The 18,678-nt window shown below is 39.2% G+C and overlaps 1 protein-coding gene across 1 annotated transcript in view; it reads right to left on the bottom strand.

Moving 5' to 3' along the window:
* nf1b (neurofibromin 1b) overlaps nt 1-18,678 on the bottom strand; it is a 119,946-nt gene that overhangs the window by 49,964 nt on the left and 51,304 nt on the right. Inside the window, 9 exon segments of the mRNA XM_017711895.2 lie at nt 7,390-7,500; nt 8,581-8,727; nt 9,402-9,548; nt 11,932-12,029; nt 14,794-14,952; nt 15,596-15,658; nt 16,817-16,952; nt 18,286-18,389; nt 18,492-18,653. Of these exon segments, the coding sequence (XP_017567384.1) occupies nt 7,390-7,500; nt 8,581-8,727; nt 9,402-9,548; nt 11,932-12,029; nt 14,794-14,952; nt 15,596-15,658; nt 16,817-16,952; nt 18,286-18,389; nt 18,492-18,653 (1,127 nt within the window).

The following is an 18,678-nucleotide window of genomic DNA, read 5'->3' as shown; positions in this document are numbered from 1 at the left end:
TTACAACCTATAAAATGTTTTGAAACTCTGCTGTGCATAATAATTCGGAACAATACATTTTGAGTTTTTTTTATTTTTGAAGAATATACTGTTATCATTGGGAGGTTTGTTCAATAAAATTCAATTTATACTATGAACGGGTGATGACTTATTATACTGACTCATTTGCATCGACCATTTAGGAAAATCAGGGAAAAATATCATTTGCATAATAATTTGGAACGTGTTGTACACTGCTCAAAAAAATAAAGGGAACACTCAAATAACACATCCTAGATCTGAATGAATGAAATATTCTCATTGAATACTTTGTTCTGTACAAAGTTGAATGTGCCGACAACAAAGTCACACACAAAATTAAAGTGGAAAAACACACGACAGGCTGATCCAACTTTGATGTGATGTCCTTAAAACAAGTCAAAATGAGGCTCAGTGTTGTGTGTGGCCTCCACGTGCCTGTATGACCTCCCTACAACGCCTGGGAAGCTCCTGATGAGGTGGCGGATGGTCTCCTGAGGGATCTCCTCCCAGACCTGGACTAAAGCATCCGCCAACTCCTGGACAGTCTGTGCTGCAACGTGGCGTTGGTGGATGGAGCGAGACATGATGTCCCAGATGCTCAATCGGATTCAGGTCTGGGGAAAGGGCGGGCCTGTCCATAGCTTCAATGCCTTCATCTTGCAGGAACTGCTGACACACTCCAGCCACATGAGGTCTAGCACTGTCCTGCATTAGGAGGAACCCAGGGCCAACCGCACCAGCATATGGTCTCACAAAGGGTCTGAGGATCTCATCTCGGTACCTAATGGCAGTCAGGCTACCTCTGGCGAGCACATGGAGGGCTGTGCGGCCCTCCAAAGAAATGCCACCCCACACCATTACTGACCCACTGCCAAACCGGTCATGCTGAAGGATGTTGCAGGCAGCAGATCGCTCTCCACGGCGTCTCCAGACTCTGTCACATCTGTCACATGTGCTCAGTGTGAACCTGCTTTCATCTGTGAAGATCACAGGGCGCCAGTGGCGAATTTGCCAATCCCGGTGTTCTCTGGCAAATGCCAAGCGTCCTGCACGGTGTTGGGCTGTGAGCACAATCCCCATTTGTGGACGTCGGGCCCTCAAACCATCCTCATGGAGTCGGTTTCTAACCGTTTGTGCAGACACATGCACATTTGTGGCCTGCTGGAGGTCATTTTGCAGGGCTCTGGCAGTGCTCCTCCTGTTCCTCCTTGCACAAAGGCAGAGGTAGCGGTCCTGCTGCTCCTCCTACGGCCTCCTCCACGTCTACCTGTCTCCTGGTAGTGCCTCCAGCCTCTGGACGCTACGCTGACAGACACAGCAAACCTTCTTGCCACAGCTCGCATTGATGTGCCATCCTGGATGAGCCGCACTACCTGAGCCCCTTGTGTGGGTTGTAGAGTCTCCTGCTACCACGAGTGTGAAAGCACCACCAACTTTCAAAAGTGACCAAAACATCATCCAGAAAGCAGAAAGGTACTGAGAAGTGGTCTGTGGTCCCACCTGCAGAACCACTCCTTTACTGAGTGTGTCTTGCTAATTGCCAATAATTTCCACCTGTTGTCTGTTCCATTTGCACAAGAGCTGTGAAATTGATTGTCAATCAGTGTTGTTTCCTAAGTGGACAGTTTGATTTCACAGAAGTTTGATTTACTTGGAGTTATATTGTGTTGTTTAAGTGTTCCCTTTAGCAGTGTATATTATATATATATATATATATATATATGCACACACACACACACACACGCACACACACGCACACGCAAGATACATTAAAAATGTCAACAAAGCATTAAAAAATATTATATAAAAAATTATATTATCAGCAATGCATGAGAAGTTTAATTTGTTAATTTTTTGGCATGAATTTCAGAATTTTTTAGTATTTGATACTGTATGCCCCCCTTTGCACAAGTTTGAAGCAAACTCGCTGATGAGTAGGTCAGAGTGAACAATCTTCAAATGGTAGATATAAGACTCGAAAAACTACAAAATTTGACCTTTTTGCACCAAAGCACTTTTTTCTTTTTTCCATTTTTCAAAATTATAAACCTTTGCATTTAATTGAACCTTTACTGTCAGGTTTAAATGAAAGATATTCCAGATTTACAAGGTATGGGCCCTTTAAGTCAGCCTATGCCAAGATCAAGACTTCTGGACCCCACTGTACGTTTGTAATAGCTGTTTAACATTGATCTCTGAACTCTTGTTTTGTTATGTAAAAACTTAGTAAACCCAAAAACCTGCCATAAAAAAGTAAAAAAAATAATTAAAATATTCATTAAAAATATTTAAAAATCATGAACACTGTGATCTCAATTCTAAGCAAAGAATAACACATTATTGCCAATCCATAAGTTGAATCTGCACTTTCAGAAGCACTGATGCATTTTTATAGCTCTGGATTACAGCATCAATACTAAGTTAATGATTCTTCCAATAAAACAGGCCCATATAGCTACACAGGCTGCCCATCACCAGGCAGAAATGTAGTGTAGTGAACAGGCTGAGCCTCTTCTAGCTTAAGTAAGTCAGCAGAGCAAGAGACAGCTGGGGAAAAACTCTGGTGATCTTCCAATGCAAAACACAAACAAAAGACTCTAATCAAATCAAAACCTACTTTGTTTCACCAAAATCAGCCCGATACCAGCTCAAGAGCCCATTTCCAAAGGAAAAACAGCACACGTCATGTGACATGACGTCAGTCTCTGTATAAAATGCCACATATTTGTCCAGACTGAGCAGAACAGAGCTCATATCATCTGCCTTCAGTGTGAGGACATAAGCACAGGTGAGCCTCCACAGCACACGATCTGTAATGTAGATTCTGTACTCAATAATATAGAATTACAGGATGATTTATTTATAAAATTTACAAAATGTAAATAATACATTTTATCTGAATGTCACTTAATCTTCATCACTTTTTTTAATCAGTGCATGTTTAACGTCACTCACTTATTTCACCTTTTCACTGTTCTAACACAATCATGCAGGTTCAAACATCTGCTTAAAAATTTAGCTTGAAGCTCAGAGGAAGCAGAAGTTCCACTGCTTTTACTTCCAGCAGTTAATCTCACATAATATGTAATAATTTTATTTCATATAATTAAAAGTAACTTCCACATACTGCATATCGCTGTTGTCCTGAAAACCTTAATCTCCAAAATAATAAGACAGAAAAAGCCTACTTTACTTTTAATGCAAGTCAAAGGACTCATTTCCAGGTCATTTTGGGTCATTCCTGTTAGTCCATTCATTATGAAATTTACACACAATGTAAAGGATAATGGATATTTTCAAATTATGTCAAAAAACTGAAAAACGTCAAAAATGGAGATACAAGGTTTTCTTCCGACAGCAGCGATATTCTGCATATTCTGCCAAAATGAGAGCTTCATTTATTTATTGTTAACTGTACAAAAATCACAGACAAAGCTAATTTAATTTATATATCAGAACTGATGTTTAGATGCAGATATTAAGGTGATTTAGAATGTACATTGTTGATTTTGCCATCACACAGATTTAAATAAACCTCAGCACCAATACTGGTTCATGTGATTCATGGCTTAAAAATGAGGAGAAATCAACAACAAACAGATTTTAGAACCAGAGTTCCATTAAGGTGATCGTTCTCTACAAGAGCACTTAAAATGTTGGTAATAAATTGTGGAGAATAGTTGATTTTTTAAAAATTGAATTCTCTTTATTTGGGTCGTCAGCATCATGTTCATTTCAAGGCCGTTTTAAACGATTAACAGTATCTGATGTAGCTTCTTCTTCAGGTCCAATTACCTGCAGAATGAACTCTGGTCAGAATGATGCGTATAAAAACAGTAACTGTATCCACTTTAAATCATGAAAAATACCTTGTGTTTTACTTAAGCACCAACACGATCACTTACAGTTTAGTGTCTTCACTTTCGTCTGAATTCCTCTGTTTAATTGAGTGAACCCGTAAGTTATGAATCAGAAACAATTACCATAAAATTACACCATATAATAAAACTGGCAACACCTCTTGTTTTTGGCACACAGGCCTGAAGGAAGAATAAGATGTCTCTCAGTGTGGGCAGGTATCTAGTGCTTCTGACCGTTTCAATGTGTTGCTGTCTGACGTTTCAATTAGACCAATACAACAACAGCAATAATTCACTGAACAGGAACAGCACTACGAGCAACAACAGCTTCCCAGACAGCTTCTCTGACACCTTTCACAGCACAACCATCAGCTCCGACAACGCCCCCAATCTCAGCTCCTCCAAAGTGACCTCGACCACTACGACACTCAGCTCCAGCACAACCAAACCAAGCAACCACACAGCTTCAAGCAGCTCTGGATCAAGAGGGACCGTGTCAAGCTTTTTGGCTGGCAGCTCTGGGTCAATTACAGCAACTCTGAACTCCACAACCAGTAAATCAAGCAGTTCCTCTTCAAGCGCCTCCACCATCTCCTACTCCAGAGCAGACATCATGCTTCATCTCATGGTGTCTCTGGCCCTCTTTCCACTGCTGACACAGTAGCAGTTCTGCAGTGAACTGCGCTTATTTACAGTCCCCAATTCAATCCAGCCTTTTCTTCCCACTTCAGCTCAGAATACATAAGAAGAACTGTGGACCTTATAAATACGGAAAAAATTAATTAATTAATAATCGGGGGCTCCCGAGTGGCTGACATAACAGATCTGGCAGTTGGCGCTTTCCTCAGAGCACGTTCGGCTGTCCAGTGACTGTCCAGTGACGTTGCATGAGCAGCAGTTCGAAAAAGATGTGGCAGCGTTTCACACGTATCGGAGGAAGCCTGTGCTAGCCTTCACCCTCCTAGCATTGATAGTATCGTGTGACTGGGGGACTCCTAACTAGTGGGTGGAAATGGAGACAACTAAATTGGGTAAATTTAAAATAAATAAAAACGTTAAAAAAAAAAAAAAAACACTTAAATGATCAGATAGTTTGTCTCTGTATTAAACGCTTTATAAGCAGCATCTCTTTTCTGGGATGGTAATGGATATACTAACCACATATATTTCTGCATTTATATTAGTCCAGTCCAGTTTCTTACTTCTCAATATGATTAATGTTAAGTACCGGCCAATACCGGGCAGATCGTTTTGTTTGCATACAGTCTTATGCAAGTTTGAACACCCCTAGTCACACTTTGCTGATTTTTTATGGTGCAACACATCCTCTACAGAGAATTCACTTAAATATGCCATTTTTCTGTAAACATTAGCACATAAAAACATAAAAGATTTTACATTATTAAAATGTTTCTCCCCATAAATACATTAAATTCAGCAAACAAATAGTGACACAACCTATACACAACCAGAGGTGCCCAAATCTCTGCTTACCTTTGTAGATAAAACAGCCACACAATTTACTCACATTATACTAGGCTGCTTATTAATGGTCTGTGCATCTGGATGGATATGTTGTGTTTATGGCCTACTTTTTCAAAACGAGCATTTTATATTATATGTTTAATATTAGCGTAAGATCTAATTTGACTGACCTTCCTGATTGCTGCTGGTAGGGCTGAGTGATTTGCAACTTGTCAGAGCTCCATGTTATTATGTTCAATTTTTCCACTTCACAACTCTTCAATATAAAAATGATGAAATCTTCCAGCTCGAGCTAAGTCACTTTAAAATTAGAGTAAAATCAATTATATACATTAAGAGATATTTATCTGAACTGACCTGTCTTTAAACTACCGAAATACACAGTTCATAATGTTGAGAAAATGCTGCAATTTCATGTAAACTGCAGCCATTTTAAAAAAAGTGTTGTTATTGGTGATGCCGGCCTTAAACCAGAAGTGATGCGGCTGGCAGTTAAGCAGGAATGTTTCTCAAAGATACTTTTATTTTATTTTTAAAAGATACTTATTTTATTATTTTTAATTTGTTGACTGTGGCGGGACTGTATTTTCTTAATGCTTCTGGTGGCAAAAACAGACTCTAAGGGGTGGGTGATATGGCAAAAAATGTAATCACTGTATTTCAGGACATTTTCTTGATATATATATATATATATATATATATATATATATATATATATATATATATATATATATATATATATATATATATATATATATAGTGTATGACACAGTTACTTCTTGAGTTTTCCTGAGGTTTGTTTTCAAAATACTATCAAAAACTATCAATAAAATTACTTTTACTCAACAAATACTGCACAACACTACATCCAATTAAACAGCACAAATTATGTTCCCTTGCAAGGAAACATACAGCAGGTCAGTTTTCTTTTCTGTAACGCAATTAATCATGATAATCCTGAATGCCATAATACTGTCCAGCCTTTCGTGTGCTCACATTTTAGGTGTGGTGGCCATATGATGAAAGGCGAGTGGTTGTCAAGCAAGAATATTACTTGTACTTTCATTTTCTTCTTTAAAACAGACAGCAGAAATTGAGATGTTGGAGCAGCCTGGGGAAATTTCTCTATGAAAACGATGCAAATACAGCGCAAAACAGAAAGAAAGGATCGGAACTAGATCAGGCTTAATACAACCAAGACTCTCTTCTATTGGCTCTGATGCCCAAGTCACTGCACCGGATCTGGACATCTGTAGTTTATATCACCGCTGTCGAAAGAAAGCCTCATTTCTCCATTTTTGACATCATTTGAAAGAACCTGTTCCTCTTTACATTGTGTGTAAATTTCATGATGAATGAACCAAAAGAAATGGCCTAAAAAGTACTGGCAAAAATTCTGGTTCCACTGACTTGCATTAAAAGTAGTTTTTCCCTTCTCCTGTAAAGTTACCATTTTGAAGACACAAGGTTTTCTTCCGACAACAGCGTTAAGCTTTGTTTTTACTCATCTTATTATTTCAAACAATGTAAACAACATGTAATAAAGAGCACTGCAACTGTCAAACTCATGACCACTGGTTATGGACCGAAGGCCTTTTGTTCTGGGTGAAAGCACTGGGGTAGAGCAGCCTATTTTAAGTAGCTACACAACCACACATTAGGTTATAATAGCAGCTGTAGAGAACTATTATAATTTTGTAAGTCACTCCAGTAAGACTTTGGTATATTTAATGCTGAGAAAAGTATTGTTATCCCCTTGATAGCCAACAATACATTGAAAAAACACTGAAAAGTCCATGCAAGATTTTATGGGCTACAGTTTAAGTACTCATGCAAGCGAACAAGCAACAAAAGGTAGAAATAAAACACATTTCTATTAATCCGACCACCATAGCACTGCACGCTCATTCCTCACAGTCTCCACTACAAATGTTGCAACAGTGCATATTAAGAAGCAGAAGATGAATAAAACAGCCTGAACTGAACATCTCAAACTGCAGAGCATCCAATTCAGAAATCTCACCTGCGGGTGACGTAGTAGAAAACAGGGTTGCCGTTCTTGGAGGTGCCAGCCTGGTAGAAAATGTTAAGGGTTTTCAGCGCTTTGAACTCCTCTTTCTCATGAACCTGGTGTCTGAACAGAAAGGCTGGCGTTAACCAACTTCCTGAATGTTTACCATTAAAATGATCTTTAATCAAAATCCAAATACCATTAACAAGGCATCAGTGTTGTTATTGAACCCTTTGGGTGATTTAAGAAGATCAAAACATTAAAAGCATCGATTATTTCACTAAAGAAATGTACCAAAAAAATCCTTAGAACACTGAGAACTAAACCTGAGGAAAATGCTGAGGAAGACTGTCACAATTTCTTCTGTCTTATGTCTTTAGATCATCAGTTTGGTAATAAAAGTAGGTAGCTTTTCTTAAATTTCAGCCTAAAACTAGAGTTTAACATATTTGTCACGGTATGCAGCAATATGAAATGTAGCATTACATCCCTCAGCCTCCCTCAGTTTGACAAATGTAAAGATTTTATAGTATTTTCGTGTTTTAGTTCATCAGAGTTCTCTCACAACACCCAGCATTCATTATGCAAATACATCACACAGCCATTAGGAAAATCTATAGCGTCAACAAATTCTGTCTGCTAGCCTAGGCACTTAACTATTGACAAACAAACACAATCAAGTTAACATTAGTGAAACTTTTACATCAGCCATTGAAAAGAAAAAAAAAATACAAACAAAAAAAGTCTTCTCTCTTTATTTAGCACAAAATGATGTTTTACACATCTAGCCAGAGAAAAGAAGCTAAACAGAGGCCAGATCTATTCATATCCAACAAACTTGGTCACTTTCTTTTAGTTTGCTGGTCACCTGATCCTTTTCCTTGCAGCAATGTTAACTCTATACTTCTCCATTTACCAGGAAACACTAATTAATTAGAAAATACTTCAAAACAGCTAGCCCCCAAAATCCACCCCAAAGCAGATATAGTTCCTCCAACTTTGAAGATACATCATCAGAAGGGAAAGTTCCTTCTCTTTAAACCCAAAAAACTCACTCATTACTCAAAAACTCATTACTGCATCACGGCTCTAGGAAGTGAGTTAGAACACGTACGACAGACAGAGCGTCGGCTAGAGGGTTTATTTTGGCGAGAGCATCCCCTTTGTTTTCTTAGTCCACCATCTGTTTTAAGAAGTCTTTACCTGGTCATGAATTCCTCAAACTTTGAACTGGTGAGATTGAGGCTGGACCAGTGTGTATCAGCCACCGGTTTATGCTCAGGGGGGCCCAGGTAGGCCAGGAGAGTAGCCATCTTGTCAAAAGGCCGCCGGCCGACAGCTTTGTGGTCCCTAAAAGATGTGGATGGGGTTTTTAACAAAGGGTTTCAATTAATAACTGGGTATCAAAACACACCTAAATAATACTTAAAACATCTGAAAGAAAGATGAAAATCTGAATATCTATGCAATTATGCATATTCCTCAAAACACAACTACTAAGGAAAAAACCACAAGTATTAAAAAAAAAAAAAGACCACAAGTATTAAAAAGTAAACATTAGAAACATCCCACATAGTATGTGATTTATTAAATGATATTTGTGTACTTGCATACATGTAGAAGTTCCAACAGAAATGCAGAAACATTAACTGTACAAATAGTGATTAAAAGTTAAATCCCAAGTCTTTGACTGTTGCTTTACTTAGAGATACAAACATTTTTTATGTCATGATTTGTTAAAAATCAGTCTACAGTGTAGCCTGTAGTAGATGACCACAGTGCATTTGTTTTAGGATTCACATCAGGGGGCAGTCAAATCAGCAAATCTGAATAACAAATATAACTCCTGTTCTGAGCAGCCAAGCATTGCAAAATGCCCTTTTGTACTTTGCCAGTTTTAGCTAATAGTCTACAGTGCTGCACCATTTGCTTTGGACACATTTACACTCCCAGAAGTAGCCTCAAAACTTCACTGCCCGCCTCCCAGAAAACAGAGAGTCAGTCTCTAAAATAGCATCTCTCACCTATTGCTGGAGAGATACTGGCCAATCTTCTCCTGGTTGTTCCATAGCAGCCTGTGCAGAGCCAGCACATTACCATCGCTGATAAAAGATAAGCTGTGGTTGACGGAGTCACTGGCCGGGCAGTCTGAAGCTATGTCCAGGAAAAATCTGATGGAAGGACACAATGACGGCACATTTGAAATATTTTAGACAATCAGAGCATTAAACATGTACACCAGGTCCACAACATGACAAGCAGTTCTGTACATAACTGTATTTGTTCTCTATGAATCAGGTTTCCTCAAAAAAGGTAAAGTTCCAACAGAATTTCTGGAATTTTTCATTACATATTATACAAAACTTTCTAGGTCAGCTCTTTCACTGCCCTGCTGCGGCTCCACAGGAGTTTTAGATTTTTTAGGTAAAAATAAAATAATCCTCCTTCACAGTAAAATAAAGCTCTGCTGATCATTCTAACAATTTTAACAATAAATGGTCTCAAACGCTGGGAGTTAATATGCAGTTATGTGCAAAATAATAGCAGTGTGTTTAAAACAACTGAGAAAAAGCTCAATCCTCATAATGGCATTTATTTCCATATACACAAAGGCACTGGGAGCACTGCACATTCAATCCCAAATGAAAACATGAACAAAATATCAATTTTTAAACTGAAAATGAAGAGAAAAAAAAAAGAATAGTCTGCAGTGTCTGCATTTTCATTTACAAACTTGAATATTTACAGGATAAACTGAAATTTGTTTACAGATTTAGCTTTTCTGTTAATCACTGAACTACATCTTTAACATCTGTGTGGCATGGAGTCAACTAACATCTGACACCTGCGGTCAGATATTCCAGCCTAAGCTTACTGGTTTACATTCCACAGTTCTTCTGCTTTCTTGGGTATTGCATCAAAAACAGCATTTTTGATGTCACTCCACAAATTCTGGTCTGGAACCAGGATGTTGCCCACTTGCTGGTGTGTATGGGGTCGTTGTCCTGCTCAAACAACCATTCCAAAGGTAATTCTTCTTCAGCATAAGGCAACATGACCTCTTCCAGCATTGTGATATATTCAAACTGGTCCATGGTGCCCGGTATGCGATAAATGGGCCCGACTCCAGAGTATGAGGAACATCCCCAAACCATTATGCTTGCACCTTCATGTTTTACAGTCTTCACAGTGTACTGTGGCTTGAATTCAGCGTTCATGGGTAATCTCACAAACGATCTGTGGCCTTTGGACCCAATAAGAACAATCTTGCTCTCATCTGTCCATAGAATGTTGCGCCACTTATCTTTAGGCCAGTCAATGTGTTCTTTGGCAAACTCTAACCTTTTCAACATGTCTTTTTTTTCAGCAATGGTACATTACGAGGGTTTCTTGCAAACAGTTTGGCTTCAAGTAGGTGTCTTGATTGTTGCAGTACTTACAGGTAACTGAAGGATCTTCTTTGATTTCCCTGGAGTCGATCATTGGACACTTCTCTGCCATTCTTGTTATACTATGATCTACGCAGATGGTAGTTTTTCTTTTCCTACCATGTGTTTCGGGTTTTGTTCGCCGTTTTTAAGCATTTGAGATCATTTTAGCTAAACAGCCTCTCATCTGCACTTCTTTATATGTTTTCCCCTTTCCAATCAACTTCCTGATCAAGTTCTTTCTCCTTCGGTACATTGTCTGGAACGACCCATTTTACTTACTGAGCAAGGGCTAAAACCAGCAGGTACAACATTTGCTCCCCTCCTTCTTTAAATAAGCACCATACTTGACACCTGTTCATTCACAGAATGAATGACCTCACTAATTGAACTCCACACTGCTATTAATTTGAACATGCCCCTTTCATTAAATGAGTCAATTACACCCAATTAGCAGCGTGCATGTCATGACTGTTGATTCTGTTGGTTGCCCATTACTCGGCTACACCTAGTCATTCATTTTTTTCCCATGTTGTATTATCTTCTCTGCCAAAATCAGTAATTAAACACAGTGATGTTAGACTGCTATTATTTTGCACATAACTGTATATCTACCTATTCACCCTTTAACCTTGAAGACTGGCGCACAGACTGCTGGTCACATAGCAACACAGACAACAGTCTTGCCTAGTTAGTAGTTAATGAAAAGACAAAGAGAAAGATTTAAGATTAACATCAATAATTTAGAGACGAATGGACTTATTTGCATTTATAAACTCAGCTGGTTTCCTGATACGGTTAATCTGGAACAAGAAACTGTCAAACACTTCTGTCATAAAGCGCCTTGCTCGAATTTTCCCGTTCTACCTTAAAGTTTAGATACTTTGAAGGAACATCACAATACAACTGTAGCTCTCTAACCACATGTGTATTAGAGCACTTAATATACAAACACCACGAGAATGTTTACACCGAGAATTCAAATGGGTAAAAAGGCCCAGCAAGGCTGTTTTGAATATCCCTCCCTGCTTTATAAACATGACGAGTTTAGCTATTTGAAGCTCAAGAGCTTATTGTACTGTGCATCCCTTGAAATGCATGATGAGTGGTGGCAGTGCTGACGTACCTTCTGGCTGCATCGAAATTGCTCTTCACAAAGTCATTGAAAGGTCTCATGTGCTCCTCCTTCGTGAACAACACGTGGTTCGCAATACTTTGCAGAATCTGTATGAATGAGAAAGTTCACAAACAGGATGCATGAAAATGGACAGAAGGCTGCATGTCATCATGTTGGCTTTGTAAGTTTGCCTGTAGTTCAGCAGAGCTTGAGCAATGTGAACAGGTACTAATAGACAGCCAAGTTAAGTGAACTGCATCAATTTAAAACAGCTCCTCTTAAACCATAGTAATAAAAATACATAAGCAGTATCAAAAAAGAAATATTAAAAAATTTATCAACAAGAAATATTCCGGCATCTCTTCAAATTTCAATACAAATGCAATTCCAGTAGGTCTCTTGTCGAAATAAGCTTGAAAAAGACAGAGTCTTAAAGGCAGTGGTATGTGCTCCAAAACACATATTTCAGTGTTGGTGCTTTCACAAATGTGCAAGTTACTCATGCTATGGGCACTAACACAATGCCATGTGATTACAGACCTTGCCTTCTGAACTTTACAACAGAAAAAATCTGGTCCTCTACTTCTATGGCCCAGAAAACACAATGTCTATTGTTTCCATAAAACAATCTGAAAAATCGTCAAACCACAACACACATTTCCACTGTGCATCAGTTAGTTTCAGGTGACCTCGAACCCAGAGAAGTCGGCGGCGTTTCTGGACTGTGCATAGTACAGGCTTAACTTGGATTTGGGTGTGCACCAATGAACAGCACTTACCGACAACAGTCTGTCAAAGTATTCAAAAGCCCATATGGTAACATCAGTCACAAAAACAAGAGTTTTTAAAGCTGTGCTATCTGAGGGATCTAAGGTCTTGTGCATTCAGTTGTGGTTTTCAGCATTGCTCTATGAGCACAGATATTTTGGCAGATTTTTTTTAATATTACGTACTGAGAAGGAGGAGTTGGGAGCTTAGGATCCTTGCTCATAAAAGTCTAGGATTTTTTGAGATATTTCCTTCCATAGCCACGCATGATTGCCTTACCTGTTTGAGATCTGTTTTGAACATTTCCCAAAGTTCAAAGTCTGTCTCAAGTTTTCTGGACATGAATCAATTTCAGAATGGGCATACAGTATCTTACAAAAGTGAGTACACTCCTCACATTTCTGCAAATATTTTATTATACCTTTCATGAGACAACACCATGGAAATGAAACTTGGATATAACAAAGTACTCAGCATACAGTTTGTATAGCAGTACAGATTTACTGCCCTCTGAAAAGAAGTCAGCACATTGCCATTAACGTCTTAATAGCTGGCAACACAAATGAGTCCACCTCACAACGAACATGTCCAAACTGTGCCCAATTGTGTCGTTGTCCCTCCCTGGTGTCATACGACTCGTTAAAGAGATTCAAGGTTCCCGGTGTGAATGTTAAGCTGGGCTGTTAAATTTGGTGTTTTGAGTACAATTCTCTCATACTACTCGATATTTAACATGGCACCTCATGGCAAAGAACTCTGAGGATGTGAGAAACAGAATTGTTGCTCTCCACAAAGATGGTCTAGGCTATAAGAAGTTTGCTAACATCCTGAAACTAAGCTATAGCACAGTGGCCAAGGTCATACAGTGGTTATCCAGGACAGATTCCACTCGGTCCACGTGTTCAGCATCATATCCAGAGGTCGGCTTCAAAAAAATATATGCATGAGTGCTGCCAGCATTGTTGCAGAGGCTGAAGAAGGGGGATGTCAGCCAGTCAGCGCTCAGGCCACACACCGCACACTGCATCAACTCTGTCTGCATGGCCGTCATCCCAGAAGGAAGCCTCTTCTGAAGCTGACGCTCAAAAAAAAACCCGGAAACAGTTTGCTGAAGACCAGCAGTCCAAGAACATTTATTACTGGAACCATGTCCGCGGTCTGATGAGACCAAGATAAACTTGTTTGGCTCAGATAGTGTTCAACATGTGTGGTGACGCCCTGGTGAGGAGTACCAAGACAACTGTCTCTTGCCTGCAGTCGAGCATGGTGGTGGTGGTAGCATCATGGTCTAGAGCTGCATGAGTGCTGCTGGCATTGGGAAGCTGTGATTCATCAGGGGGAAACATGAATTCCAACATGTACGGTGACATTCTGAAGCAGAGCAAGATCCTCTCCCTTCAGAAACTGCACCGCAGGGTAGTTTTCCAACAGGATAACAACCCCAAACACACCTCCAAGATAACAACTGCTAGGCTGAGGAAGCTGAAAGTAAAGGTGATGGCCTGGCCAAGTATGTCTCCAGAACTAAACCCACTTGAGCACCTGTGGGGCATCCTCAAGTGGAAGGTGGAGGAGTGCAAGTTGTCTAACATCCACCAGCTCCATGATGTCATCACGGCGGAGTGGAAGAGGATTCCCGTAGCAACCTGTGCAGCTCTGGTGAATTCCATGCCCAAGAGGGTTCAGGCAGTGCTAGATAATAATGGTGGTCACACAAAATACTGACACTTTGAGCACAATTTGGACACGTTCACTGTGAGGTGGACTCACTCGTGTTGCCAGCTATTTAGACATTAATGGCTGTGTGCTGGCTTATTTTCAGAGGACAGTAAATCTATACTGTTATACAAACTGTGAACTGATTATTTTGTTATATCCAACTTTCATTTCTATAATGTTGTCCCATGGAAAGATCAAATATTTGAAGACTGCACTCACTTTTGTGAGGTACTGTACATGTTTACAAAAAAACAATGAAGAACAGGGTAAACATCTTGTTTTTGTACTCTCTGTTTCCAAAGTGGACTTACAAATCACTTGCATTCCACAAACTATACCAACTTTTTTGGAACTGTGCTTGTATAAACTGGAATCATTTCTTACCTTGGACATGAGTTTGAGCCCTCGCTCTATCCGAGGAGGGGGCTTCTTGTCAAGGATCCCGGCCTCATAAGGGGAGACGATGGCGGGATTGATGAAGCGCAGGAACATGGCACTGCCGACAGCTCCTATACTGTTCTGAGGAAAACGCTGACTTACCACCTGAGCCAGAAGGGAAACAAACAAGTCTGTTAATAATGTAAGAATTTACATGGGATGGGTCTGAACTTTTGCAGGCTGTGTCCAAAGATAATAAGATCACTATTTAAAAGAATTAGAGAAAGAAAAAAAAAGTTTAAGCTGTGACGCTTCAAAGCAACTGACAGGTAAGCTTGCCACTATTGCCCTGTTAAAAAAGTGTTAGAGGAGAAATAAGGAAAGCAAGGCATTTGAAATCATCTTACTACAGATACACTCTTCTAGCTCGTATTAGAAAGGTCCAGATGCCAAGTGGAAGTCATGAGGGTAAGTTAAGCCATTCTGGTAGAATATGAAAGGTTGGTTTATGGTAAACCTACATGATCCGCAATGCCTTTCATCCATAAACCCCGAAACAGAGAGCCCACCTGAGAGGTGATGCAAAGAAGGACGAGAATACGCTTTGTCGGCTGGGTTCTATGTAAAGCGCATCAAAGCGAAAGCTTCAGAACGAGGGCAAGAAATTAGTAGTATGATTCCAGGTGATGACTGTCAAGAGGTGGGCAGTGTAAAGGAGATCTAGATTAATTTAGCCATCCAAGAGAATGAAGTGCTATTACTCTACTAAAGAGAAGCAGTGGAGATGAAGGAATTCCACTGAACTTACGGATTTTTTGCTTTCCTTTTTCTCTTTAACTGTGGCTTTATTCAGTAGAGAGTGGCAAGTAGCCTACAGGACAGAGATGAGCACAAACAGGTCACGGCACTAGCTATCACACACACACACACCCACGCATACAAAAACAAACAAACCCAAGCCCATGGGTCACTCCACACCAACTCACCTGGGGCCTGTCCTGTGACATCGCGGATTTCCATGAAGAAAAAATTAGGCAAAACTCAAATTTTATTTAGGCAACCATGCAAAATTGTATGGACGTGTATTTTTTTTAGGAATGAATTTTTAACATTCCCCCCTTCAGTTCTAAATCTTACATTTTGAGTCTATCTGAACTATTTTCAGAAAATCTGAGCTGAACAGAAATATTAAGTGGGTACAAATAAATAATTTGAAATATACTGGATGTATTTCATGCAAGAAAAATCTGAAATGCAACTTTTAATAATTTTTCAAATGTATTTTTACAATATGTAGATTTAATGAAGTATTTCATAATTTATGTCAAACATAAAATATTTTCTGCATGTAATATCTGAAGTTGTACCATGAGAAAAATGTCTATAACTAAAGGCACTTACCCTATAGTCTTAAAAGAGATTGAGTAAGCCATTCAGTCAGTAAGTCAATCAGTCTTACGTTCAGCAGGCTAAAGATTCTCCACAAGGGGGTGCTATTAGCAGTCACATAACATCTGGTGCTTCATAAGAGCAGTGCTTCAAATCAGTTAAACTGTGTGCTTGTTTTTCTGAATGAGGAAAGTTATGTCCAATTAACATATTAAAACCCAATGAGCCAAAAAACGTAACTACTAAACTGACCACAGCTTTGAAATTTTGTCTGAACGTATGATTTTCATTTCTTCTAAAACCATAACAAGACTGGACAGGCCCCATGTCAGTTGGCACAGAGTGACCCTCATGACAAAAATGCATCTGAAATCTTAAGTCATCTACTTTGAGAACCGATCCACTCAAACTGAATGCACAAAAACGATTGCAGTCCTAAAAACAAATCATATTTGACATGAGACCAGCACAAAAATAAAGCCATACACTCAACATTTACGCTAGTAGAAAGTTTACAACACAGCACAGATGACAGAGGCTGGTTGCTGATCTCAGTCCGAACCCCAGAACACCAGATGGACCCATAACACAGACACAAGCTGTGGGGAAACCCTCTGACTACTGCCCCTGCCCTGCCCACCTGGAACAGGCAGTGACAGACACTCCTCAGCTGTGGAGGGAATTCACTTGAGGAGCTGATGATAGCCAGGAAGAAACGGTTGGTCATCTGGAGCAGGTTGCGCTGGTTTTCGTCCAAGACTTCATTGGGCTCCAGTCTAAAGGACCAGCACAAGAAAAAAATTAATAGTAAAAAAAAAAAAAGTAAAAAAAAAAAAAAATATATATATATATATATATATATATATATATATATATATATATATATATATATATATATATATATATATATATATATACACATTTTCACTCACAGGGGAATTGAAAAAATTCTGTATAATTCAATCACTGAGATGCAAACAAAGAAATTCAAAGCAGTTTTATGTCAAATAGTTTATTGTAGGAAAAATATTTCAGAGGTAATGTTTTCATATGTTTTCCCTATACATAACGTTGATTGTAAAACAGTAGTAAATCTGAAAGGGTTTTTTTGGGTTACATTCTGCACATCTCTCTCCCCCTTTCTGAGATTCTAAATGCATTAAAGTTTTCAGACATCTGGTTCTTAACACCACTGCGAACAATTCTGACTTGGCAGCTTCTTTAGAACAGAGCAGTTCACACCAAACCACTAAATAACTTTGTTTATATCTAAACCATCTAAATATGCAGAAATTCAGAAACATCAGTGAAGCCTGCCTTTAAGTGCTCTTGGATGGGTCCTGACAGGTTGAAATGGGCTACCAAAACATTGAGCTTTAAAAATGAGGTAAAGTCTCCCTGGAAAGGCTTTATATAAGACAGCATTCAAAGAAATAATGTGCTAAAATCTACAGCTGGGAAATACAGGGTAAAATCTGTTCCAAAGCAGGGCTGTGAGAACCAGCATGTGAAAACTGAGCCAGAAGGAACATCCAAAACCAAAATGAGCAGCAGGGTCGGTCAAATATTTCAACATTTACCTTTTTTTTTTTGGGAAGTATGGATATCAATTTGTTTTAGCTTGGTTCTCAATATTAAAAAGCTTTTTCAGACATTTTATATATCTGTTCATGTAAAACCTCTTTTCATTGTTCTTACAGATTCCTATGTGAAACCTATCAAGATGCATAGGATGAGCACACTATAAACATTTTATACACTTGACTACAACCAAACCACTCTTAAAACATTCATTTCAAACCTTTGAATGGCAGTGTAATTTAGACAGCCTAGATCTAGATTTAGGCACACGCATGCCTATCAGCACAAGAATGCTGTTAAGACTAACTGCTTAGAAATTGTTAGAAGATATTAGAATTTCTGTACTGGTATGATGTGAAAATTTTTGATACTCTGTAGTAGTTAAGTAATTTGGTCAGTACCACAAAGGCACTTCGTTTCTATACCTAGCCCTACATTAAAACATTTCTTGCCCTGTGGCATTTAGGGGACTACTGTAATGGTGATTTCACAGGCATGTAAAGTAAATGAGTGCATTGGAGATTCGACCTGGTGGGATCAACTTCAAAACTAAGCATCTGCCACTCAGGAGCCGTAATGACGCCTCGGAGGAGGGGCTCCAGCAGTTTCTGCAGGTAGGTAGCACCATACACCTGAGAGAGAGAGAGAGAGAGAGAAATGAACAGAAGGAGACCTTGAAAAAAATAAAAACTTGTAAAAAGTACAATCACTCAGTCTAGAAAGATGTATTCTACCTTAAAGCAAAATGTCATGATTTTACTGGCCAGGCTGTTTCCTCGGAAGAGAGTTTGCATGGAATCGGCCAGCTCTACCTCCTTAGAGAACATGTTCCAGAGCAGCTGGTACAGGAGATGCCGCGAGTCAAAGAGAGTGACCAGAACCCGTGCCAGCTCATCCTGCGAAAGGAGATAAATATCAGCA

This window comes from Pygocentrus nattereri, chromosome 18 (assembly GCF_015220715.1).
Source record: "Pygocentrus nattereri isolate fPygNat1 chromosome 18, fPygNat1.pri, whole genome shotgun sequence".
Lineage (NCBI taxonomy): Eukaryota > Metazoa > Chordata > Actinopteri > Characiformes > Serrasalmidae > Pygocentrus > Pygocentrus nattereri.
This window is presented reverse-complemented; position numbering and strand designations above follow the sequence as displayed.